The sequence below is a fragment of the Babylonia areolata genome, chromosome 19, assembly GCF_041734735.1.
Source record: "Babylonia areolata isolate BAREFJ2019XMU chromosome 19, ASM4173473v1, whole genome shotgun sequence".
Lineage (NCBI taxonomy): Eukaryota > Metazoa > Mollusca > Gastropoda > Neogastropoda > Buccinidae > Babylonia > Babylonia areolata.
Window position 1 is genome coordinate 21,030,764 of NC_134894.1, and position 25,000 is coordinate 21,055,763.

The 25,000-nt window shown below is 44.4% G+C and overlaps 1 protein-coding gene across 2 annotated transcripts in view; it reads right to left on the reverse strand.

Moving 5' to 3' along the window:
• The window catches only part of LOC143293535 (slit homolog 2 protein-like), a 280,554-nt gene that overhangs the window by 101,113 nt on the left and 154,441 nt on the right, over positions 1–25,000 (reverse strand). For both annotated transcript variants that reach the window (XM_076604455.1, XM_076604454.1), the window contains exons 5-7: positions 23,783–23,854; positions 19,490–19,561; positions 4,033–4,104 (exon numbers count right to left, since the gene is read on the reverse strand). In XM_076604455.1, the coding sequence (XP_076460570.1) occupies positions 4,033–4,104; positions 19,490–19,561; positions 23,783–23,854 (216 nt within the window). The remainder of the gene's footprint in view (positions 1–4,032; positions 4,105–19,489; positions 19,562–23,782; positions 23,855–25,000) is intronic.

A 25,000-nucleotide genomic window follows, 5' to 3' on the forward strand; every position in this document is an offset into this window, starting at 1 on the left:
TCTATCGTCAGCTATTGGGAATTCTTATTTGACTAGTTTTAATCTCTTCTTATGGTGCGCATGATGATTTTATGCCAGTGTTTACAACGAGCCTGTGATTGCACGACTTAATTTCAATGTGGATTAATATAGTGTTTTTGATTGATTGATTGACTGATTGATTGATAACGTAGTAAAGCCCAACAGTATCAGTAGCTCAAGGAGGCGTCACTGCGTTCGGACAAATCCATATACGCTACACCACATCTGCCAAGCAGATGCCTGACCAGCAGCGTAACCCAACGCGCTTAGTCAAAAAAGAAAAAGAAAAAAAAAAGAGGCAAACAAACAAAGAGCAAAACAAACAAAAATAGTGTAATACACATGCTGCCGTCAACCTTGTATAATACCAGACACCAGACGAAACACCAGTCCACCAGACCAAAAGCCATTATAACAGAACAGTACTCCACAACTGTGGAGTGATGGCCTAGAGGTAACGCGTCCGCCTAGGAAGCGAGAGAATCTGAGGGCGCTGGTTCGAATCACGGCTCAGCCGCCGATATTTTCTCCCCCTCCACTAGACCTTGAGTGGTGGTCTGGACGCTAGTCATTCGGATGAGACGACAAACCGAGGTCCCGTGTGAAGCATGCACTTAGCGCACGTAAAAGAACCCACGGCAACAAAAGGGTTGTTCCTGGCAAAATTCTGTAGAAAAATCCACTTCGACAGGAAAAACAAATAAAACTGCACGCAGGGAAAAAAAAAAAAAAATGCGTGGCGCTGTAGCGTAGCGACGCGCTCTCCCTGGGGAGAGCAGCCCGAATTTCACACAGAGAAATCTGTTGTGATAAAAAGGAACACAAATACAATTACAAAGTAGAACAAGCACCAGACATCAGATACACAACCCGTACAGCAACCAACAACCACGAGAGACGTAAGTCAAACTAACATGGCGTCATCAATCGTCAGACTGCCGTCCGATACAAGAACCAGAACTCAGACAGTGGTGGTCAAACACCAATCGCATATTACAGAACTGAAACCGCACAAGAATCATAATTAACGTCACTAAATTCACTGGATGAAGAACCAGTACACTAGTATCAAAGGATACACGCACACACCTGGTACAGACCAACAATCAAATGACCCTCTATCCCCCTCACCCCCTTAAAAACAAAACAAAACAAAACAAACAAACAACAAACAAACAACAACAACAACATCCAAAGATGCCACACACCGAACCAAAGCGACAACATCACTAAACAGAAGCTGCAAAACTAGAACAGCACCAGACATACAACCCGAGCAGCAACAACCAGAGAGAAAAAACGTATAACTAACGTGGCATCGTCACTCGCCAGACTTCACTCCGGTACAAGAACCAGAACTCAGACAACAGTAAAAACCAGTATAGCCCCCAAATCACTACCAGTAAAAACCAGTATAGCCCCCCCAAATCACTACCAGTAAAAACCAGTACAGCCCCCAAATCACTAACAGTAAAAAACAACAACAGTATAGCCCCCAAATTAATGCCAGTAAAAACCAGTATAGCCCCCAAATCACAAACAGTAAAAACCAGTGTAGCCCCCAAATCACTACCAGTAAAAACCAGTACAGCCCCCAAATCACTAAGACCTATCACTGGTAGTCTACCACCACAAATCACAGCTGACTAAAAACTACAGTGCAGCAGCACTAATGACCAACAGGACATGATGACGATGGTAATAGTACATGTAGTAGAGAGACCGGGCCGGCATCCGTCATCATCACTAAACAGTATAGTACCCAACTTCCCTCCCTTTCAGACCGGAACGAGCGGCCGGCAAGAGACGGATAACAGGGCGCTGGCAAGATGTAGGGACCTGGGGGTGCTGGAGGTGGGGGTGCTGGAGGTGGAGGAAATGGAGGAAGATGGAAGGGATAGGAGGGGTGGGTGGGGAGGTTGGGGATACGGTGGGGGTGATATTGGCCGAGATCAAAGCGGTGTGATCATATTAACGGCGGAGGGGAGGGGGCACGGGGGAGGGTTGGGTGAGGGGGGTAGTGTAAGCTCTGCATCGAACATCAAACAACATCCAGCCCCCCTTCACTCGTCCTTCTTGCAGCTCTTTCTCTCTGTCTCGCTTCCCTTCCCCACCCCCCACAACCCCCACCCTCTTCCTCACCAAGTGGGGAAACACACCCACAGAATCAGTTTGAGCCTGAGCAAACAGGGGACCGACCAGTCCATCCCTCTTTCGACACAACAACACAAACAGATATGCATGAACACGCACGCACCAACACACACACACACACACACACAAACATACACCCCTCCCCTACACACACACATGAAAAACACGCGCGCTGACACACACACAAATCACAAACAAACAAACATTCAAGCATACTCGTTATATTGACATCGACACCAAATCGAAATCCCTCTTCGCCTTCGACAGAATGAGGGGGTCCTGCAATGGAAAACTACGCCATTCTTTCCATCGATATTTCCACAGCGTCTGATTCTTCCGGGGTCTGCCTGACACAGGAATCGAAAGAGTGCCACCTTGTCATGCAGTCTCAAACCTCACATGGACCTCCACAGCTGTAGGCATCGTCTTCATCATCATCATCATCATTCGTATCCTTATTCATCATCGATGTTAAAGGTTAAAGACCCTGTAGCCATTCACAGCCATTGGGACAGTGAATTCTTATCCACCGTGTCTTGAAGCTCGGCACTGCAAAGTTCCAGTTTCAGTTTCTCAAGGAGGCGTCACTGCGCTGGGACAAATCCATACACGCTACACCACATCTGCTAGGTAGATGCCTGACAGCAGCATAACCTAACGCGCTTGTCAGGCCTTGAGTGCCTGTTTATATATATCCGCGAACCTATCAGAGTGAATTTCTTTTTACTTAATTTTGCCAGAGGACAACCCTTTTCTTGCCATGGGTTCTTTTTCAGTGCGTCAAGTGCGTGCTGCACACTGGACCTCGTTTTATCGTCTCACCCGAAAGACTAGACGCTCAGTCTGATTTTCCTGTCAAACTTGGGAGAAAGGGCGAGAGCGGGATTCGAACCCAGACCCTCACGGACTCTCTGTATTGGCAGCTGAGCGTCTTAACCATTCTGCCACCTTCCTTCATTGGAAATCGGGGCCCAATCCTCTCCTTGTGTCGTTTATCTAAACTTTCCCAAACCGAAGTCAGGTACCTTCATTCACACCTGAATGGAGAGAGGGGAAATTCGGAGTAAAGCGCCTTTCGCAAAGGACACAACGCCATGCCGAAACAGGGTCTGGATCTCTGATCACTGGTGAACACGTCCGACGCGTATCGATTCTGCCACGGCGCCTGATCGATACTGAATTCCATTCATGTACATCAGCGAACTTTGGCAGTTCTTTTCGAAATGACATATTAATAACGCACGTGCGTGATAAGAGTTTCGTTTCTGAACGGATCAGTCATGCCAGCATAAGAACGAGCCATTCTGTCAACACTAGAAAGAGTTCTGAATGGGAACGCATTCTTACTTGTGTTAACGTCAACATAACAGGACAGTGTCAACAACGTGAAAACACACACACACACACACACACACACACACACACACACACACACACACACACACACAATTCTCTTCCATATATGCATTTTTACACACATCATACAAACAGAAAGAGGGATGTCAAGAACTAGACAAACAAAGAAACAAATATACAAAGGGCCTAGTCGAATAAACAAGCAAATACACATTAACAAGTCATCCCCCACCCCCTAGCAACAAACAGCATTTTTTCCCCACTTGCAATAGGAACAATTCTATTCCGTAATGACAAACAAAATCATTTTATCTAAAAATATATAATATTTTTTCCCTTAACAATAGACAAAATTCTTTCCCCGAACAATAGACACAATTCTTTTCCCAAGCAACAGACACAAAAATTCCTTTCCCCAGAAATAGACAACACTCTATCGGAGGGAAACATGCAGAGAGTAAAGGAACCAGGTTTGAACAAGGGAAAGAACAGTGTACTTACAGAACCCTGAGATGAGGCATGCCCTCAAACACGTTGTGAGGCAGTGAGGTCAGGTTGTTGTCACTGAGGGTCCTGAAACACACAAACCAACACACTGTACACACTGACCAAGACGTTATACACACAAACCAACACACTGTACACACCTACTAAGACACTGTACACACTTAAGAACACATTGTACATACTGACCAACACACTGTACACACACAGTATCACATAGTACACACTGACCAACACAGTGTGCACACTTATCAGCACGTTGTACACACTGACCAACATACTGTACACACACATTAACACACTGAACACAGAATGACCAACACACTGTACACACACATTATCACACTGTACACACTGACCAACACAGTGTGCACACTTATCAGCATGTTGTACACATTGACCAGCATACTGTACACATACATTAACACACTGACCAACGCACTGTACACACTGACCAACACACTGTACACACACACACCTACATACTGTGCACACATACCAATACATTACACACATAACAAAAATACTGTCCACACATAACAACACAGTACACACATACCAACACTGTATACATACATCAACACATTGCACACATACACACACACACGCACGCACGCACGCACACACGCACACACACACACACACCACACTGTGTACACAGAGAAACAGACAGACAGATAGACAGACACACACACACACTGCACACTGATGGTAATGGGTAAGACCATCCATATTTGTACATATCTGTACATTTTTCATCTTTCTTTCTATAACTTAGGCATGTGATTTTTGTTTGTTTGCTATGACTTATTTTTTGTATTTGTATTTACTTTTATCACAACAGATTTCTCTGTGTGAAATTCGGGCTGCTCTCCCCAGGGAGAGCGCGTCGCTACACTACAGCACCACCCATTTTTTTCGTATTTTTCCTGCGTGCAGTTTTATTTGTTTTTCCTATCAAAGTTGATTTTTTTCTACAGAATTTTGTCAGGAACAACACTTTTGTTGCCGTGGGTTCTTTTACGTGCGCTAAGTGCATGCTTCACACGGGACCTCGGTTTATCGTCTCATCCGAATGACTAGCGTCCAGACCACCACTCAAGGCCTAGCGGAGGGGAAGAAAATATCGGCGGTTCAGCCGTGATTCCAACCAGCGCGCTCAGATTCTCTCGCTTCCTACGCGGACGCGTTACCTCTAGGCCATCACTCCACACTAATGGCCTGTCAGTTTTTGAGGCACTGCGCACCTGTCCCTAAGCGTGATGAATAACGTGTGACACGCTGTAATTCTGAAACTGAAATCAGTTTTTGTTCAGTCTTGTTTCATAGTACTGCAGTTAATTATTTGCATATGAAGGAAATGCGTGTTTTTGTTGTTGTTTTTTTGTTTCATTATTCTTATTTTACTGTTCATCGTCTTTTAAAACTTTATCACTTCAAAGATTTAAAAAAAATACTTTCATACTTCTATACAATAATTTATTTCAATTCAATTATTTTTTTCCCCTCCACATTTCAATGCTTTGGCTAGAACAACAACAACAACAAATATTTCAAGAATAGATTTTTTTTTAATTGCAAGTCACATTTGAAAAGCTTTTCTGTTATAAGATATATGTTACCCCATTAATTAAAATTTAACGAATGTTTCAGATAGTAAGCTTTCCATTTTACAATAAATTACTATCTATAATTTTCGAACTTCTATATCTACTCGTTTCATCTTCAAAACAGGAAAGAAGTTTTCAGTTCACACGCGAGGGAAAAACCCCCACACCAAACAAACAAGTTTATGCAAACTCACAAGCCGAATGTTTTAGAACCCTCATACAAAACGTGCATCGGAATTCAACTGATCCTCTTTCTTTCTTTCTTTATTTCCTTCTCTGATGGTAGGGCAGGACGATGATACGAAATGATGTTTTGGTTTTATCGCTCTTTCCTTCATGGTAGAAGCCATTCCTTCATGGTAGAAGCCACTGACACGGCCACTCAACAGCAGAAAACTGAGAAAGAATGAAAATTTCACACGTTTTTCGGCTGACGGCAGTGCACACTCCCAGTTTCAGTTTCAAGCACGTGTCAAAGCGTGCGGGCTGATCCATACACGCTACAGTAAATCTGCCAGGAAAGAAAGAAAGAAATGCAGATGTCTGGGCCTGACCCACGCATAAACCTTAAGTGTCAGTCAGGCTTTGAGACCCTAGCCTAGGTTTGTGCGAAACATTAAAATAATGCACATTCCCAGACACAAGGTACACGTGTGTATACTGGTATTGTGTTTCAGCGGTGGGGAAGCGAGAGAGAGAGAGAGAGGGAGAGAGAGAGAGAGAGCGGGTAAGGGTAGAGAGAGACTGAGAGAGGGACAGATATAGAGATAGGGAGAGAGAAAGGGGGATAGATAGATAGACAGAGACAGAGACAGAGAGAGACAGAGACACAGAGAGAGAGACAGATATAGCGACCGACCGACCGACCAAGCGAGACAGACGGAGAAAATAGCACAACCGATTTGCATTTCAAATCAGATCATTTGGAGCGCGGGACATCAAGATAAATATATATGCATCATCGCCATTTTGACTTTAATTTTTTTTTTTTTTTACCAATCTTGTTTATTTATTTATTTATTTATTTATTCATTCATTCATTCATTCATGTCTTTTTTTCTTCTTCTTTTTCTAAAATATATTTTTTCTTTCATTTGTTTTAAAATTCATGCTGAAAGCCTGAACAAAGATGATATAGGGCGAGGTAAGATTATGATATGTGCGATGAGTGTTGTGTTGTATGTGATGCATTCGAGTTTTTGAGTGGAGATCTGTGCAGAGTTACGCATGAAAGTTTTCGTTTTAGTGTATAGTGTACAGATACACGTCGGTCTTTACAGTGTTAAACGCTATATGATTTACTTCTAAAGGAGGTATAGAAATATTGTTGTTGTTGGTGGTGTTGCTGTCGTCGTCGTAGTCGTCGCCATCATCATTACTACTACTACCACTACTGCTGTTATTAATGTTATTGTTGTTATTGTTCTTGTTGTTGTTGTTGTTATGATTATGGTTACCATAATTATCATCATTACTATCATTGTTATTATTACCAATATAATTATCATTACTTGGAGACAGTGCAAAATAATATCAACTACATCACGGTAGCGCAGAGGCAGTACAAACTAAAGTCACACATTTTGCCTCCCTTTCATCTGCCCCGCACCCCCACCCCCTCTGTTTGTGCCTAAAGCTCCAAGCCCTATGGACCCCAGCCGTCTTCCCCACGTTTTATTTGTCGGCCAATCGTCAGTCAACATGAGCGCGTGACCGACACAATGGCCGCAGTCCCCAAATCACGTGACTCATATCATATTTTTCAGCAGACGATTAAAAAAAAAAAAAAGGTCTGTGCAAACATGGCTTTCCTGAACGACAACAGATTTCTGCAAAACGAAGGAAAACAAGAGAAAAGGAAGGGAGAAAAGAACTAATAAACAATACCTTTGGACTTGACATGATTTTGTCAGTTCCCCGAACTAAATGGAAAAGCGGTGTGTATATTATCATCAATACCGTGAAGAACATTCCGACATGTCTGTTTTCAATGAACATTGATGGGTTTTGTTAAACATTTCTGTAACAGTGTAATCATTTTTATCTCATTCTAATTCAATAGTTTTATTACATTTTATGTTATTTCATTTTATTTTACAAAGCACTATCTCATGAGATTCATTACAATTTCGGACGATTCATCTGTACAGAATACAAAATACTATATTTATCTCCAAAGGGAAATTAACTTGTGGTGTAAAACACATAAACAATAGATATGAAAATCACAGTCTTTCACTTGTCAACCACTATGATTTTCAAGAGAGACAATCGGCGACAATGATCATCAGCAGTGAATGATAACCACCACCAGTCTTGATGTATTTCTTTATTTTGTTTCCTTATCCATTTCACGTTTGGTTACTGGTTCACACTAACCCAGGGCACAGGCTAACACGGCCTGACCAACGCGCAGGGTTTGTCCGAATGACAGTCATCTGCTCCCCCCCTTTTTTTTTTCTCTCTCTCTCAAACGGGGATGTGGATGTAGCGTATATGGATCAGTCCGCACGCACGCTTTGACACCTCGTCGGAGCTAAAACTGAAACTGAAAGCTAGTGATAAAGATCACCAGATATTAAGTGATAACGATCAATACTTATTCAGTGATAACGATCAGTACTTATTCAGTGATAACGATCAGTACTTATTCAATGATAACGATCACCAGATATTTACTGATAACGATCACTACTTATTCAGTGATAACGATCACCAGATATTAAATTATAACGATCACTACTTATTCAGTGATAACCATCACCAGATATTTAGTGATAATGATCACTACTTATCCAGTGATAACAATCGCCGGATATCAAGTGAAAACGATCACCAGATATTAAGTGATAGCAATCGCCAGACATCAAATGATAACTACTCACTATTTATTCAGTGATAACAACTACCAGATATCAGGTGATAGCCATCGCTACTTATTCAGTGATAATGATCACCAGATATTAAGTGATATCGATCACTAATTATTCAGTGATAATGATCACCAAATATTTAGTGAGAACAATCACCAGATATTAAGTGACAGCCATCACAGCCATTCAGTGGTACCAATCTCCAGATATTAAGTGATAACGATCACTACTTATTCAGCGATAAAGGTCCCCGGATATCAAGTGATAACGATCGTCAGACATCAAATGATAACTACTCGCTACTTTTTCAGTGATAACGATCACTACTTACTCAGTGATAACCATCGCAGATATCAAGTGATAACGATCGCCAGACATCAAATGATAACTACTCACTACTTTTTCAGGGATAACGATCACTATTTATTCAGTGATAACGGTCGCCAGATATTCAGTGACAAGGATCACCAGATATTAAATGACAACGATCACTACTTATTTAAAGATAACGATCCCCAGATATTAAGTTTTCAGTTTCAGTTTCTCAAGGAGGTGTAACTGCGTTCGGAAAAATCCACATACGCTACACCACATCTGCTAGGCAGATGCCTGACCAACAGCATAACCCAACGCGCTTAGCCAGGCCTTGAGTGCAGCTTATATATCTATGTAGGCCCACCTATCACAGAGGATTTCCTCCACAGAATTTTGCCAGAGGACAACACTCTCGTTGCCATGGGTTCTTCTTCAGTGCGCCATGTGCGTGCTGCACATGGGACCTCGGTTTATCGTCTCATCCGACAGACTAGATTCTCAGTTTGATTTTTCCAAGCAAACATGAGAGAAAGGACGAGAGCGGGATTCGAACCCACACCCCTACGGACTCACTATAGTGGCAGCTGAGCGTCTTAACCATCCTGCCACCTTCCTCCTAAGATACGAAGTAATAACGATCACGACTTATTCAGTGATGACAATCACCAGATATCAAATGATAGCCATCACTGCTTACTCAGACATAACGATCGCCAAATATTCAGTGATAACAATCACTACCTATTAAACGATAACGATCACCAGACATTAAATGATAGCGATCGCCAGTTACCCAGTGACAAGGATCACCGAGACAGGAAACGGGCTCTGAAAAGAGGACTCTCAATCCGACACCCCACATGGACAGACCCTGAGAGATCCATCAGGCATTGTGGACTGGCTGGGCAAACACCGTCACAATCACCCCTCCTCCACACTGTCTCCACTGTTTGTTTGCTGATGGGAAAGCCTCGGCGACAATATTCTCACACACCACCACAGACACAGACATACACACCGCAAGCACGCACAAACGAAAGCGCGCGCGAGCGAAAACACACACACACACACACACACACACACACACGCTCACACACATACACATTCACACACATACAAACACACGCGCACGCGCGCACGAGAGAGAGACAGAGAGAGAGAGAGAGAGAGAGAGAGAGAGAGAGAGGAGACACAGAAAGAGAGAGAGAGAGAGAGAGAGAGAGAGAGAGAGAGAGAGAGAGAGGAGACACAGAAAGAGAGAGAGAAGAGATACAGAGAGAGAAGAGAGAGAGAGAGAGAGAGAGAGAGAGAGAGAGAAAGGGGAGAGAGAGAGTCAGTCAGTCAGACAGACTGAAATATATACAGAGACAGATAGAACATAAGACAGGCAGAGAGAGAGAGAGAGAGAGAGAGAGAGAGAGAGAGAGAGAGAGGAGACACAGAAAGACAGAGAGAGAGAGAGAGAGGGAGAGGGAGACACACACACACACACACACACACACACACACACACACATAGAGAGGGAGAAAGATGATGATGATGTGACAGAACTGGGGAGTGGAAGTGATGATGAACATCAGAGTAATACGAACACACACACACAGGTCACCATCATGCATGTTTCATGAAGCAGGACCAATGAAAAAGGTAGGATCACTATCTGTCTGTAGTACTGACAAACTGGTGATCCGTGTGAACCGCCACATGAAGGGGTGATTGGTAAAAAGATATATATATTGATTGGCGTGGGGAAACACACACACACACACACACACTTTGCATTGTATCTACTGTAATTCCGTTTGTCATGACAGACTTCTCTGCTGCTCTCCCTGAGGATGAGCGCATAGCCACAGTGCAGCGAGACCCCTTATTGTTTCCCCGCCCCCCCCCCCCCCCACTCCTCCCCCCGGCCCTCTTATCTGCAAGTGTATTTGTTTTATTACAAAGTGGATGTTTCCAGACAGTTTTGTCACGGATCATCCTTTTGTTTCCATGGATTATTATTATTATTATTATTTATTTTATTTATTTATTTATTTTTACGTGCATCAAATGCATGCTGTATACGGGACCTCACTTTGTCGTCATATTCGGAAGATTAGCTCCCAGACAACCACTTATGGTTTAGTGGAGGGGGGAGTAAAAAAAAAAAAAAAAAAAATCCCCCCGGTCAACATATGGGATTCGAACCAGTTGACAGTTGCTTCCTTGTCGGGGGGCATTACCAGTAAGTCACCGCTCCACGAATGTTTTGTATCCAGCTTTTAAACTTGTTCAGCTCAGTGGTCCACCTTTCCCTCAAAGTAATGTATTTATCATTATTATTATTATTATTATTATTGTTTTGTTGTTGTTGTTATCATTATTGTTACCATTACTATTAGTATTATTGTTTTTATTAGTGTTATTGTTGTTATTATTATTGTTGTTGTTGTTATTATTGTTGTCATTACTATTATTATTACTATTATTATCAGACAACTCGGCGCCAGCCTGCAACTGGCAGGATGTCTGTTGAACTGCACTGTGTCTGATCAATAATGACGTCACATCGTTCTCACGTGCTGGCCCGGAAGTGAGTCAATGAATCGGCGGCATGTCGCCCGTCACGAGACACCGATCCATACCTTCCACCTTTCACGCACACACACACACACAAACGCGCACGCGCGCGTACACACACACACACACACACACATGCATATGCTTGCGCGCATTCGCACACACACACACGCACATTCACACCCCCCTCCTCCACACACACACCCGCACATACCTACCCCCTCCCCACACACACACCCGCACATACACACACACACACACACACAAACAAACCACAGACACATACACACGCACGCACACAGACACACACACACACACACACAGACTCACATTCGCTTGCAACTATACCCACGCGCTAGCGCGCTCGCAAACGATTGCAAACGCAGACACAGACGCACGCATAGCACACACAAATTAACAGATGTCTTGATCTTCCCATCCCCATCTGTAGATAGCCTGCAGACACTGCCGAGGGCATCATCTTTCGTCTTCTTTTTACTTTCCACACAAAGAACGTCACATCATCCTTACTTCTGCACCTCTCACGGGGCCTATGATGGTCACGTGGGACGACGGAGGACGGGTGGAGGGAGGGAGGGAGGGGCCCGGACAAGGAAACCGATTCACCTTCCACCACCAATACCCCACACCCCCAATAAAACAATCAACATCACTGTCTTCTGCTTATCTCTTGTCACCATGGGCTACTGTTCTCCCCCCCCCCACCCCCCGGTACCTCCCCCCCTCCGCACCCCTCCTCCCCCCAGGCCGTGTGAAAATCACCTTGTGTCACTCAGGGAAAAAAACAGTCTGCTTACCCTTTGTCACCTACACCTTTGTTTGTTACAATCTTCCTTTCTTTGTTCTTATTTCTATGTTTCCGTGAACGCATACAGCATAATATGCGTAAGTGTGTGTGACAAGGAAACGAATGATGAGCACCAAAAGGCAGCTGCCACTCAGTTAGATCTACCCAGATAGGCAGCCCGTTGTGCAAATCACTAGGTGTTTGTAAAACGATTAAAGATCGGTCTCTGACCGAAGGTTGGTGGGATGTTAATACTAATGCTAAGAAGAAGAACAACAGCAACTACTACAACAGCAATAAAAAAGTTGGAAGAAGAAGATCGGGATCAAATAAATGCAGAATGTTCACAGAAAGTGAGGACTGACGGACGGAAGATGAAAACGATAGGGGGGGGCGGGGGGGGGGGGCATTCTGGAATCTCTGCCTGCTTACTGGAGAAAGGCGGGGGACAGGAAACACTCAATGCCGCAGACCATGACTTACATTCAGATTTCACGTCGGTATTCTCCTCAAAACGGTTTGACCGACAGGGGTAACTACCTAAGGTAGAGAGGGAGGAGGGGGAGGAGGGTAGGGGTGTGTGCAGGAGACTGGCCGTTTCCCAAGCTGTCTCTTCTCCCCCCCCCACCCCCCACAACCTTCCTCCCCATACCACACCACCCCACCCAAAACCAAACAGACACAGCGAGCGGGTGATAGACAGGCGTGGGGGCCGTGTATTAACCCATTAGTGACAGGTGACACGTGTCGGGATAGCAAAGGGTTAACGAGGTAATGGGCGCCGGAAATGACGCCGTTGTTCTGGTGGTCTTACTTGTCGTTTGTCTCCCTTTCCCCCCGTCCGCGCCTCTCCTATTTGTCTTGGTGGTGGTGGTGGTGGTGGTGACAGTGATGGCTCTGACTTTCCACCTCCGCTGCAGGACCCTAGCTCTAACAGGGACGCTAATAGTTCTGTGGTTAAGACGCGGTGGTGAGTTTGACTCTTGCTACTAGTTCCACGTGCTTCAACTCCCAATTTATCTTCCCGTCGAGCCGATTTCCTTCAGTTTTACTGATTTATATTTCATCCAGCTGTGTACACGGACGGGCGTGATGTACGAGAAGGGGCGGCGAACTGCCCCTGGGCTTCTATCTGGAAGATAGGGGCTTCCTTCCTCCCTCCAGTGACGCCTGGTGGGGTGAAAGGTGGAGACATTCCCATCTTTCTCGTCAACAACAAGTGACGGATGCAGTGGCCGAATTAGCGGTCACAGCGCTGACTGATCCTCGCACCGAGTTTCCTGAGTTCGATCCCCCCGGTTTCAGCACATAGTGGGTTAGAGGTAGAGATTTTTTCCGATCTCCCACGTCAGATATAGATAAAGAATGACGGGCGCAATAGCCGAGTGGTTATAGCGTTGGACTTTCAATCTGAGGATCCCGGGTTCGAAGCTCGATGACGGCGCCTGGTGGGTAAAGGTGGAGATTTTTCCGATCTCCCAGGTCAACATGTGTGCAAACCTGCTAGTGCCTGAACCCCCTTCGTGTGTATACGCAATCAGAAGATCAAATACGCACGTAAAAGATCCTGTAATCCATGTCAGCGTTCGGTGGGTTATGGAAAACAAGAACACACCCAGCATGCATACCCCTGAAAGCGGAGTATGGCTGCCTACATGGCGGGGTAAAACAGTTATACACGTAAAAGCCTACTCGTGTACATACGAGTGAACGCAGGAGTTGCAGCCCTCGAACGAAGAAGAAGAAGAAGAAGATAAAGAATACTTTATAATCTCAAGAGAAATTCATGCGTGGGGTGTACTACACAAACAATGCACAATATGAACACACAAAAGGCTTAAAATGTTCAAATGCCATGTTGATGTAGGACCTCACAATCATAAACACAACAAATTTAGGTGCAGACCTGTTAATGCCTGCACCCCTTCGCGTGTATACGCATGCAGAAGGTCAAATACGTACGTCAAAGATCTTGTAATCCATGTCAGCGTTCGGTAGGTTATGAAAACAAGAACATACCCAGCATACACACGCCCGGAAACGGAGTATGGCTTTCTATTGTGGGGGTAAAAAAAGAAAAAGTGGATGTGATAACTGAAATAGATAATTTGACACTCACAGATCTTGAAAATAGATATATATTTAGTGAAGTGTTTGAATCTAAGAAAAAAGTCTGTGTATTTTTCGCATTTGTTCATCGTCTGCATTGCCTTTAAGCATTTGATGTTCGTCTGTATTACAAGAAGAGCACGATATAAGCTTACATTTCTTCTTAAACAAGTTTTTTCCTTTCAAGTCTTTGTATACTGAATGCTGTGTTTTGTCCTTTTTCTTGAAAAGTTTAATCTTTTCCCAGAAAAGCTTCCATAAAGTTGATGTTTAACACCACATTACTGACTTTGTAATGTCACTGACAAATCATTTGTGGATTAACCTCGGAAACTGAACACGACCAACTACCACAAACAAAACAAGTATTTTATTTCTCTATCTTACTCTAAAGCCAGTTCCAACTGTTACCGTCACTTCAACCAAACCACCAGAAAAGCAACTGCATAAAACAAATAACACCCTCTCCCCCAACACACACACACACACACACACACAGACATACTGTCCCAATGCCTGCCAGTATTCACAGCAGCAACAGAAACCCAGCTTAGCAATCTAATGACTAAAAATATACAGCACAGTACTCCCCCACCCCAGTCCCTGGAATTTTAAAACAGCGGAAAAATATTCCAGAATTTTAAAAAAAGAAAAAAAGAAAAAAAAAAGAAAAAAAAAGAAAAAAAGAAAAAAAAAGAAAGAAAAAAAAGAAAAAAAAGAAGAAAAAAAAAAGTAATACCAAAACAGATGCTGTATTGGCAGGCAAGCGTCTTAACCATTCCGCCACCTTCCTCGCCAGAGAGCGAATGTGGACGTTGTAGTCTGGAGACGTACAGGGAGACCTACAACGGAGGCACCACACAACTCTAGCAATGCTGGTGGCCGGAAGCCAAACAGTGAACACGGGGGACTCTGTGGGTGGGTAGGGGGTGGGGGTGAAGGGTGAGGAAGGAGAATGAGGAGGGGATGACGATGGGTGGGTCGGGAGACGGGAAGGGGCTGGAGGGTGGTGGTGAGGGGATGGGGATAGGGAATGATTTGGTGGCCAGTGCGACAACTAATAGCTGCCACATTGGCCGCCAATTACCTATTTCCTCGCTCATCATCTGTGCAAATAGACGGCGGGCGGGCGGGTCTCTCTCTCTCTCTCTCTCTCTCTCTCACATACATGCACATACACACACTCTCGCTGACTCATTCTCTCTTTACTCTCTCTGTGTCTCTCTCTCTCTCTCTCCTATCTCACTGTTTCTTTCTCCAGTCTCTGTGTCCCCCCCCTCTCTCTCTCTTTCTTCTGTCTCTCTTTCATTCTCTCTCCTCTCTGTCTCCCCCCCCCCTCTCTCTGTATTCCCTTCCCATAAAGTCAGGTAACTCCGCATCAATGGTCTGTCCTGTTAAGCCCTTGCTTACCTACCTACCTCCCCCCTCACACGCCCCCCCCCCCCCCCCCCACACACACACACAAACCCGGCCACCATCACCCGTCCCCCTTTCCCCTGAGCGTTCCACAGGCCGGTCTTTTAGAGCCAGTGAGAGATGAGCCCGGTTCCACCTCGGGACGGGTCTGAACGGCAGGAGGGAGCAGCGGAGTAGAGTGAGTACCTCTCGCTGCCTTTGCAGGCTTGTGAGAGCGAGTAGTGGCCTGAGAGAGGCTGACGTAAAGAGAGGAGGGGTATGGATGTGGATGCTGCTGGTGCTGGTGGTGGTAACAGGGAGAGAGCTCTGCGCGCGCCCACCACGTGCAGGTGATCAGACTGGGGAGGATGCCGCTGGCAGCGCTAACCACCACTGCTGTTGCTGCTCTGGCATTTCCCATTCGTCTTTGTCCGGCTGACAAAAAGTTCCTTGGAAGGGAGGAAGGTGTATGTGTGTGTGTGTGTGTGTGTGGGGGGGGGGGGGGTCAGGGGGGTCGGGAGGGGGTAGTGGAGGAGGGGGGACAGGGGGTCACTGAGGTCAGTGTCATCGTGCCGGGGTCTGTCCCTTTTGCTTTCTCTCTTGGCGCGCAGATGTTCTACGCAGACATGGGTGAATTGTTGTTGTTGGGGTCAATTGGGGCTGTGTGATTGATTTTCTTCTCTCTGTCTCTCTCTTTTCCCAAGTGTAACATGTCAGTTCACTGGTCAATTACCATGTTGATAGTCTTTAATAGTTTCCTGAAGCCATTCATTTCATGCCCCCACCCCATCCCCCAGCCCCCCACCTCCACAACCACCACCATCACTCCTCTGGTGCAGGTGACGTCACTGAAAAAGGGGATGTTGTAGCCATTCATAACATCTCTCTGCTGTTAGTGGCCGATTGACCCTTTCCCTTCCTCCCTGTCTCCAGGTACCCCCAACTCCCCATCTACCCCCATTTGTTGGCAATGACAGGAAATATCACACCCACCAACCTATTCATCCATAAGAAATTAACAGCCATAGATAGTCCAACAGACACAGTAATCAGGATCACCTGCAAACTAATGCTGCCCACTTCGCCCTCTCTTCGTGAAATCCGGTCGGATGTAGCCATGCCAGAGCGAGCGGCCTCAAATTTAAAGGTCCTCCTCTTGCATGGTGTCATTTTAAATTTTGTAAACTTTTTTTTTTTATTTTTTTTTTACTGTTGAGCTGTTAGGTGTACTGTGCTGGTACTGTTAGGTGTACTGTACTGGTACTGTTAGGTGTACTGTACTGGTACTGTTAGGTGTACTGTGCTGGTACTGTTAGGTGTAGTGTACTGGTACTGTTAGGTGTACTGTTTACTGTTAGGTGTACTGTGCTGGCACTGTTAGGTGTACTGTTTACTGTTAGGTATACTGTGCTGGCACTGTTAGGTGTACTGTACTGGCACTGTTAGGTGTACTGTGCTGGTACTGTTAGGTGTACTGTACTGGTACTGTTAGGTGTACTGTACTGGTACTGTTAGGTGTACTGTACTGGAACTGTTAGGTGTACTGTACTGGTACTGTTAGGTGTACTGTACTGGAACTGTTAGGTGTACTGTACTGGTACTGTTAGGTGTACTGTGCTGGTACTGTTAGGTGTACTGTACAGGTACTGTTAGGTGTACTGTACTGGAACTGTTAGGTGTACTGTACAGGTACTGTTAGGTGTACTGTACTGGAACTGTTAGGTGTACTGTACAGGTACTGTTAGGTCTACTGTACAGGTACTGTTAGGTGTACTGTACTGGTACTGTTAGGTGTACTGTACTGGTACTGTTCGGTGTACTGTGCTGGCACTGTTAGGTGTACTGTGCTGGTACTGTTAGGTGTACTGTACTGTTCGGTGTACTGTGCTGGCACTGTTAGGTGTACTGTACTGGCACTGTTAGGTGTACTGTACTGGTACTGTTAGGTGTACTGTACTGTACTGTTCGGTGTACTGTGCTGGCACTGTTAGGTGTACTGTACTGGTACTGTTAGGTGTACTGTACTGGTACTGTTAGGTGTACTGTACTGGTACTGTTAGGTGTACTGTACTGGTACTGTTAGGTGTACTGTACTGGTACTGTTAGGTGTACTGTACTGGTACTGTTAGGTGTACTGTACAGGGCATACTTTCGGTTCTTGATAAGGCCTACCCATCATGCAGTCAGTTATCCGGACTGTCGGCCACACCTCAAGAACCATGCTAAACAAGGGAAGAGGCTTATTAATGTGGTTCCCCGGGGGCATAGAAACATGTCTGGCCCAACGCTCGGCTTATATCACAGATTGACATAAGTTTACATTTGGGCCAACAGCAAAGTGAGAGCTGTATTATCAATGGTTTCTTCAGTCAATGGGAAATCATTTACAGCTTAGTCTTTTGTGAAGGACTATGACTCTCAAACTAGGAGACAGAACTGCACTGGCTCTTAGTGCTGCAGCCTTGTGGGCTAGTTGGCCTTTGGGAACCATCCCAACGCCGACTGTCCTAAAACCCTCTTGGCCGAGAGAGTGGGGATGTACTTGGGCAAGACACTCTCCACTATAATCAAATTCTAGCCATAATAGTCGGAACAGCAGTTGCCTCCTCTGCTGTTCTGATGGTCATAGTCGGACACGACTGACAATCATATATATATACATACATCAACGCTGAATTTAACGACCTGCTGGTTGTGCCCCTAAGGTCAATCAACAACGCCTTTGACAGACACCACATAAACCAAGACAGTGATGTAGAAAGGCAAACAAATACTAAAGGCCCACACATGCAAGCAGGCAAATAGATTATGTCCTGTCACAATACGCGCAGTCATTTTATTACCGGACTTAGGGGTAGAAGCGGGTGCCTTTTCCTCTGACAAGACTGTAAACCAACAAATCTAACAGCTTTGTACTCGATCAGGTTTTGATTTGAACGAGTAGCTATCGTTTTTGTTTTCAACTTAAAAAAAAAAAAAAAAAAAAAAAGCAACAAAATTTTCTGTAAACGATGTTGGTTTGGATGTGCAGACGGACTCGATGCAGACTTTCCGACCTGCTGGGGTTTTTAGTACTTACGTCTTTCAACTCTGCTCCTAAAAGCAAGCTACCGCTTTTCTAAACATCTCCTCTATACCTTCCATTTCCTTTCTGTTTATAGCTTCTGTAGCCTTCTATCTACGTATATCTATATGTTTTGTATCTATATGCTTTGTATTTATTTCCTCTTTTTCAGAGTCGTGTTAGTAGTGTGTGTGGGTGTGTGAAAACTAAGAGTGAAAGCGCTCTGATTTGGTTCCGCACAATATTTAGCGTTGTATGAATGCATTTATCTTTTTTGTTTGTTTATTCATTTACTTTCTTACTTACTAAGTTATCTCTCTATCTATCAATCTACCTATCTATCTATCTATTTTCTATCTATAAAAGCGCTTTGGTTAGTTTGAGAACAATATTTAGCACTGTATAAATGCAATCATTTATTTATTTATCTATCTATTTGTTATTACTTTTTTTCCTTTCTCGTTTTCTATTTGGTGTTTGCTTCCTGTTGTTGTTGTTGTTGTTGTTATTGTTGTGCAATCTTTTTATTTCTATTTTATTTTTAGAATAACATATTGATCCAAGTTTCAGCATTTACAAAAATGGTTTGTGGTAGTTTTTGTGTGTAGCGTTGTGTTCGGAATGGCGGTGGTGTGTTGTGTCGTGCTGAGTATGGAGTGATGCTTCTACGGGAATGGATAGACACACAGGACAACACAGACGGGTCAGTACTCACAGAATCTCCATCTTGTTCAAATTGCGGACGGCTTCATCGGCAACGCAAGTGATCTGGTTGTGGTCCAGTTGTCTGAAACGTAGAGAACAACACAATGCAATACAGTGGAATACAGTGAAATGCAATACAACACAACACAACGCAACGCAGTCAACTTTAATTCATACAATATTGTACAATAAGATGCGAAGCAACTAAATTGCAATGCAGGGCATTGTAGTAAAGTTGACTGACGCAATATCATACATTGCAATACAACACAACAAAGTACAAGGCAATGCAATCAATTTTAAGTGAAGCAATATCGCACAATGTGATGCAATGCAACACAATACAATGCGGTTGAATTGATACAATATCAAACAATGCAATATGCAACAATATACGACCCAACGCAGTTTAATCAACACAACATCATAGAAAACAATGAACAACACAACATATTACAATACAAGGAAATAATTTATAACGATTCAACATAATGCACCACAACAAAACACATTACACAACGACACGACGACGATTCAATACGGCAACGATACAATACACTGCAATGCTACGCAACGCAACAGAAAGCGGTACACAGCAACGCGATGAAATAGTTCACTAACACACTGCGATACGGTTCAGCTGGATATAACAATAAATGAAATACAACACAACAACAGAACAGAACAATATCATTCATCACATGAGGCAAAACGGAACAGAATGCAGAATGTTGTATTTGTATTGTATTGTATTACTCGTTTGTAACGACGCATTTCTCTTCGAAGGAAGAGCGCGTCGCTACACTGACGGCACTGCTCATTTTATGCATTTTTTTCTGACTGCAATTTCTTTTTTCCCCCCACATCAAAGTGGGTTTTTCTACAGAATTTCGCCACGGAAAACCCCTTTGTTGCTGTGGGTTCTTTTACGTGCACTTATTGCATGCTGCACACGGGACCTCGGTTTATCGTCTCATTCGAATGACTATAGCGTGCAGACCACCACTCAAGGTCTAGTGGAGGGAGGAGAAAATACTGGCGACTGTGAGATTCGAACCAGAGTGCTCAGAAACTCTCAAATCCTATGCGGATGCGTTACCACAAGGCCAAACAATCCACTGTAACACAACGCAACGCGACACAAGCGCTGAACATATAGTGGTGAACTCCCTCAGTTAAAGAATATGATTTCCATACATTTGTTATGCAACATACACCACAAATAAATTTCTTATTGGATTTAATGAATTAACCTGTACTTTGAATTCTGCGGGCATGCTGAGACACACACACACACACACACACACACACACACACACACACACACAGACCTAATCTGATACATGCTTTCCATGCAGGGGGGCACCTCAAAACAATCAAAGCAGGAGGAGGTTGGGACCAGAAGAGACGACATTGTCCACGGTATCTTTGTTCTATCTGTGTCAACAAGCGTCACATCCTGCGCCTTTGTCCGCACTTAGCCAGCTCTTCACCGCTGCTTCAAAATAATCTGCGGCTGTTGGATTTTGAAACGCGCGCGTGCTCTCCTCTTTCTGTCTCTGTCTGTCTGTCTGTTGCGTTGACAGATGAATGAACGGAGTTATTATGTGTTGGGTGGCCTGTTGGTTGCTATCATTTTTTTTTTTTTTCAAGGAAAGAACTTTGTTTTGTTTCAATAATTTTGCTACCACCACTTCCATTCGTTTATTCTAATGTTTTGTTGTGGAATGAAAGGACTATGTTGACGCATTTACCCATGTCATGAGGACCTCATGGTCAATGACAATAAAGTGCCAATGCGTCAAAGCCACAGACGTCTCTCTCTCTTTCTCTCTGTATCCCCCCCACTCCTCTCTCTCCAGTGATGGCTCTTTAGGCTTATACCGACCTCCCCCCCCCCACTCTCTATCTCTCAACTCACAGAGAGCGACCATTTTCAATCTATCTCCGTCCGTTTATCCGTCTGTCCATTTCCTTCTCTCTCTCTCAAATCATAGCTCCTTAGGTTTATATCCTCATCTCTACCTCTCAACACACAGAACGATAATTCTCTCTCTCTGTCTCTGTCTGTCTGTCTCTTTATGTCTTCCTGTCTCTGTCTGTCTGCCTCTGCATCTCCCTGTCTCTCCAATGATGGCTCCTTAGGCTAATATATATACCCCCTCTGCTGCTTTCAACTCACAGAGAGCGAACATTTTCAATCTCTTTGCCTCTGTCCGTCCGTTGGTTTCTCCCTCTTTCTGTCTCTCTCTATATCCCCTCTCTCTCTCAAACGGTAGCTCCTTATGCGTAATATAACCTCCTGTCTACCTCTCAACATACAGAGAGATCATTCTCTCTCCCTGTCTTTGCCTCTGCCTGACTGTCTGCCTGCCTGTCTGTATCTGTCTCTCCCCCCCCCCCCCTCTCTCTCTCCAATGGCACCCAGGGCTGTTTTGACGTTCGTATTGTGAACAACAGATCCGAGCAGTGTGAGTGTGTGTGTGTGTGTGCTTTGTGACGAATAGGAGGGCACTTTCCTTCCACCCAACAGACAGCCAGCAACACAAGCTATATACCGGAAGGAAGGAAGAAAGGAAGGAAGGAAGGGAGAGCTAAAAGTAAAGTGCTGAGGTATCTGCATGATAGTCAACACACCCTCTACACAGTCAAAACATAATTAAGTGCTTCTTTCCTCCTCCCCACCCTCCCCAACTCGTCCCTTCCCCCCCCCCCCCCCCCCCCCTCTTCTCTCTCAGTCACTCTTGACAGCTTTTAGCGTCGGTTGAAACCCCCCCACCACCACCCCCACCCACCCCTGTCTCTCTCTCTCTTTCTCTTCCATTTCTCTGTCTGTCTTCCTGTCTCTGTATGTCTCTGTGTCTGTCTGTCTGTCTCTCACTCTCTCTCTGTATCTGTGTCTCTGTCTGTCTGTCGCTCTGTTTGTCTCCCTGTCTCTGTGCGTTCGTCCCTCTTGTATCTGTCTGTCTGTCTCTCCCTGTATCTGTCTGTCTCTCTTTCTCTTGAAAAATTCATTCATGCAATGTGACGCTTTTGTATTGAGTATTTGTTATGTTTTTCCATTTCGTGTGGGCAGGATGAAAACAAGCCATTTGTGCTTATTCTTTTTTCCCCCCTCAATAAAAACAGATTCATTCGTTCGTTCGTTCGTTCTCCCTGTCTTTCTAGCTGGCTCCCCGTCTGCCCCCACCCCACCTTCTCTCTCTCTGCCCCTGTGCATGTTTCAACAGTCTGACCATCTGCCTCGCTTCCTCTCTCCCAGCTCTCTCTATCTCTCGTCCCTCTTACCAAGCCTTTAACTTAGAGACTTGCAGAGATAACATCAATGAACTTGAGGAAATGCCCCTGAAGAGGTTAACTTATACCCCTATAAGCGCACAGATAAGAGAACACACACACACACACACACACACACACACACACACACACACAAACACACAAGAACATAAATGTACATAACTACACAAGCATGAGGCACACATGCACACAAGCGCACAGATTACGACTGGGAAGATTTATGTACAGACACGCGACAGACAGACTGATAGGTAACAAACAGATAAAAACGATTACACTGATAAATGGACAGTCAGAGAAACACACACACACACACACACACACACACAGAGACAAGCAGAGGCAGAGATAGACAGAGTGGAGGCACACAGACAGAAAAAGACAGACAGAAAGAGAAAGAGACAGAAAGACAGAGTAAGGAGAGGCATAGATTGAGGAGGGGCAATGGAGACAGTCACCCAGACAGACAAGACAGACACTGAACAAAGACAGGAGAGACACAGTCAGAGACAGAATAATAGAAAGAGGAGAGACAGAGACAGAAAGACACAATGAGATGAGATGAGATGAGAGAGAGAGAGAGAAAATATATATATATATATATATATATATAGAGAGAGAGAGAGAGAGAGAGAGAGAGAGAGAGACAGAGAATGACAGAGAGAGGAGAGACAGACAGAAAGACAGAGGGAGGAGACGCAAAGGAGACAGAGACAGAAAGACAAAAGGAGAAACACAGAGGTAGAAAGACAGCACGGCACAGACATTGGAGAGAGATACACACACAAAGACAGCTTACACAGAGAGAGAGAGAGAGAGTGTGTGTGTGACGCAGACAGACAGACAGAACCACAGAATGAGAAGAGCTACAAAGAGACGATACAGAGAGAGAGAGAGAGAGAGAGAGAGAGAGAGAGAGAGACAGAGAGAGAGACAGAGAGAGTGACAGAAACACACAGGCAGGAGAGAGACACAGACACACGGAGAAGTGTCCAGTCCAACGTACACATTTTTCAGCAGGTTGGAACTCTTCAACGTCTTGCGACCGATGTTCTGCAGCTGATTGTAGCTCAGATCTCTGCAACACACACAGAGGGAAAGACATATTAAACAACAATTCCATTGTTCATTTGTATTGTACTGTGTTGTGTTGTATTGTATTGTATTGTATTGTATTGTATTGTACTGCATTGTATTTCTCTTTTTGTCACAACAGATTTCTCTGTGTGAAATTCGGGCTGATCTCCCCAGGGAAAGCGTCGCTACACTACAGCGCCACCCATTTTTAAAACATTTTTTCCTGCGTGCAGTTTTATTTATTTTTCCTATCAAAGTTGATTTTTTTCTACAGAATTTTGCCAGGAACAACCCTTTTGTTGCCGTGGGTTCTGTTACGTGCGCTAAGTGCATGCTGCACACGGGACCTCGGTTTATCGTCTCATCCGAATGACTAGCGTCCAGACCACCACTCAAGGTCCAGTAAAGGGGGAGAAAATATCGACGGCTGAGCCGTGATTCAAACCAGCGCGCTCAGATTCTCTCGCTTCCTGAGCGGACGCGTTACCTACCTCTAGGCCATCACTCCACTTTACGTCTTTGTTTACGAACAAAACAACACCATTTTTGGTCGGGACATGGAAAGATCATATAGGGACAAAGTGATAGAATTTCAAGTACTTAGTTGCAAACTGAGTTAGTTAGATTTAAATGAGAGCACGGGTAATTTTTCACTAACGAGGTACGGCGAAGGTTTTAAACACAATGAACATAATTAAATCAGGTTGCTTTCAGCATAGTTCAGCCGACAGCACAGGGGCCATTTCAGGGCTGAATACAGGACAGTTCTTGAACCTGATCGAAGAGAACCCTCCCCAAATTAGAAAACAAAACAAAACACAAAAAAACCCAAACAAAACAACAAAACAACAACCAAACTTTGAAAGATTATTTAAAACAATGTTGAAAAGACTAAATACACCCACGTCTCGCTTGTGTGTGTGTGTGTGTGTGTGTGTGTGTGTGTGTGTGAGAGAGAGAGAGAGAGAGAGAGAGAGAGAGAGACAGACAGACATACACACACACACACACACACACACACACACACAGATGGAGGAAAAGAAAAACGAATACAAGAAAAGAAACACAGCTGAGAGAAAATTGTAAACATAATAAAGAGAGAGAAAGACAGACAGACAGACAGACACACGCACAAACACACACACAC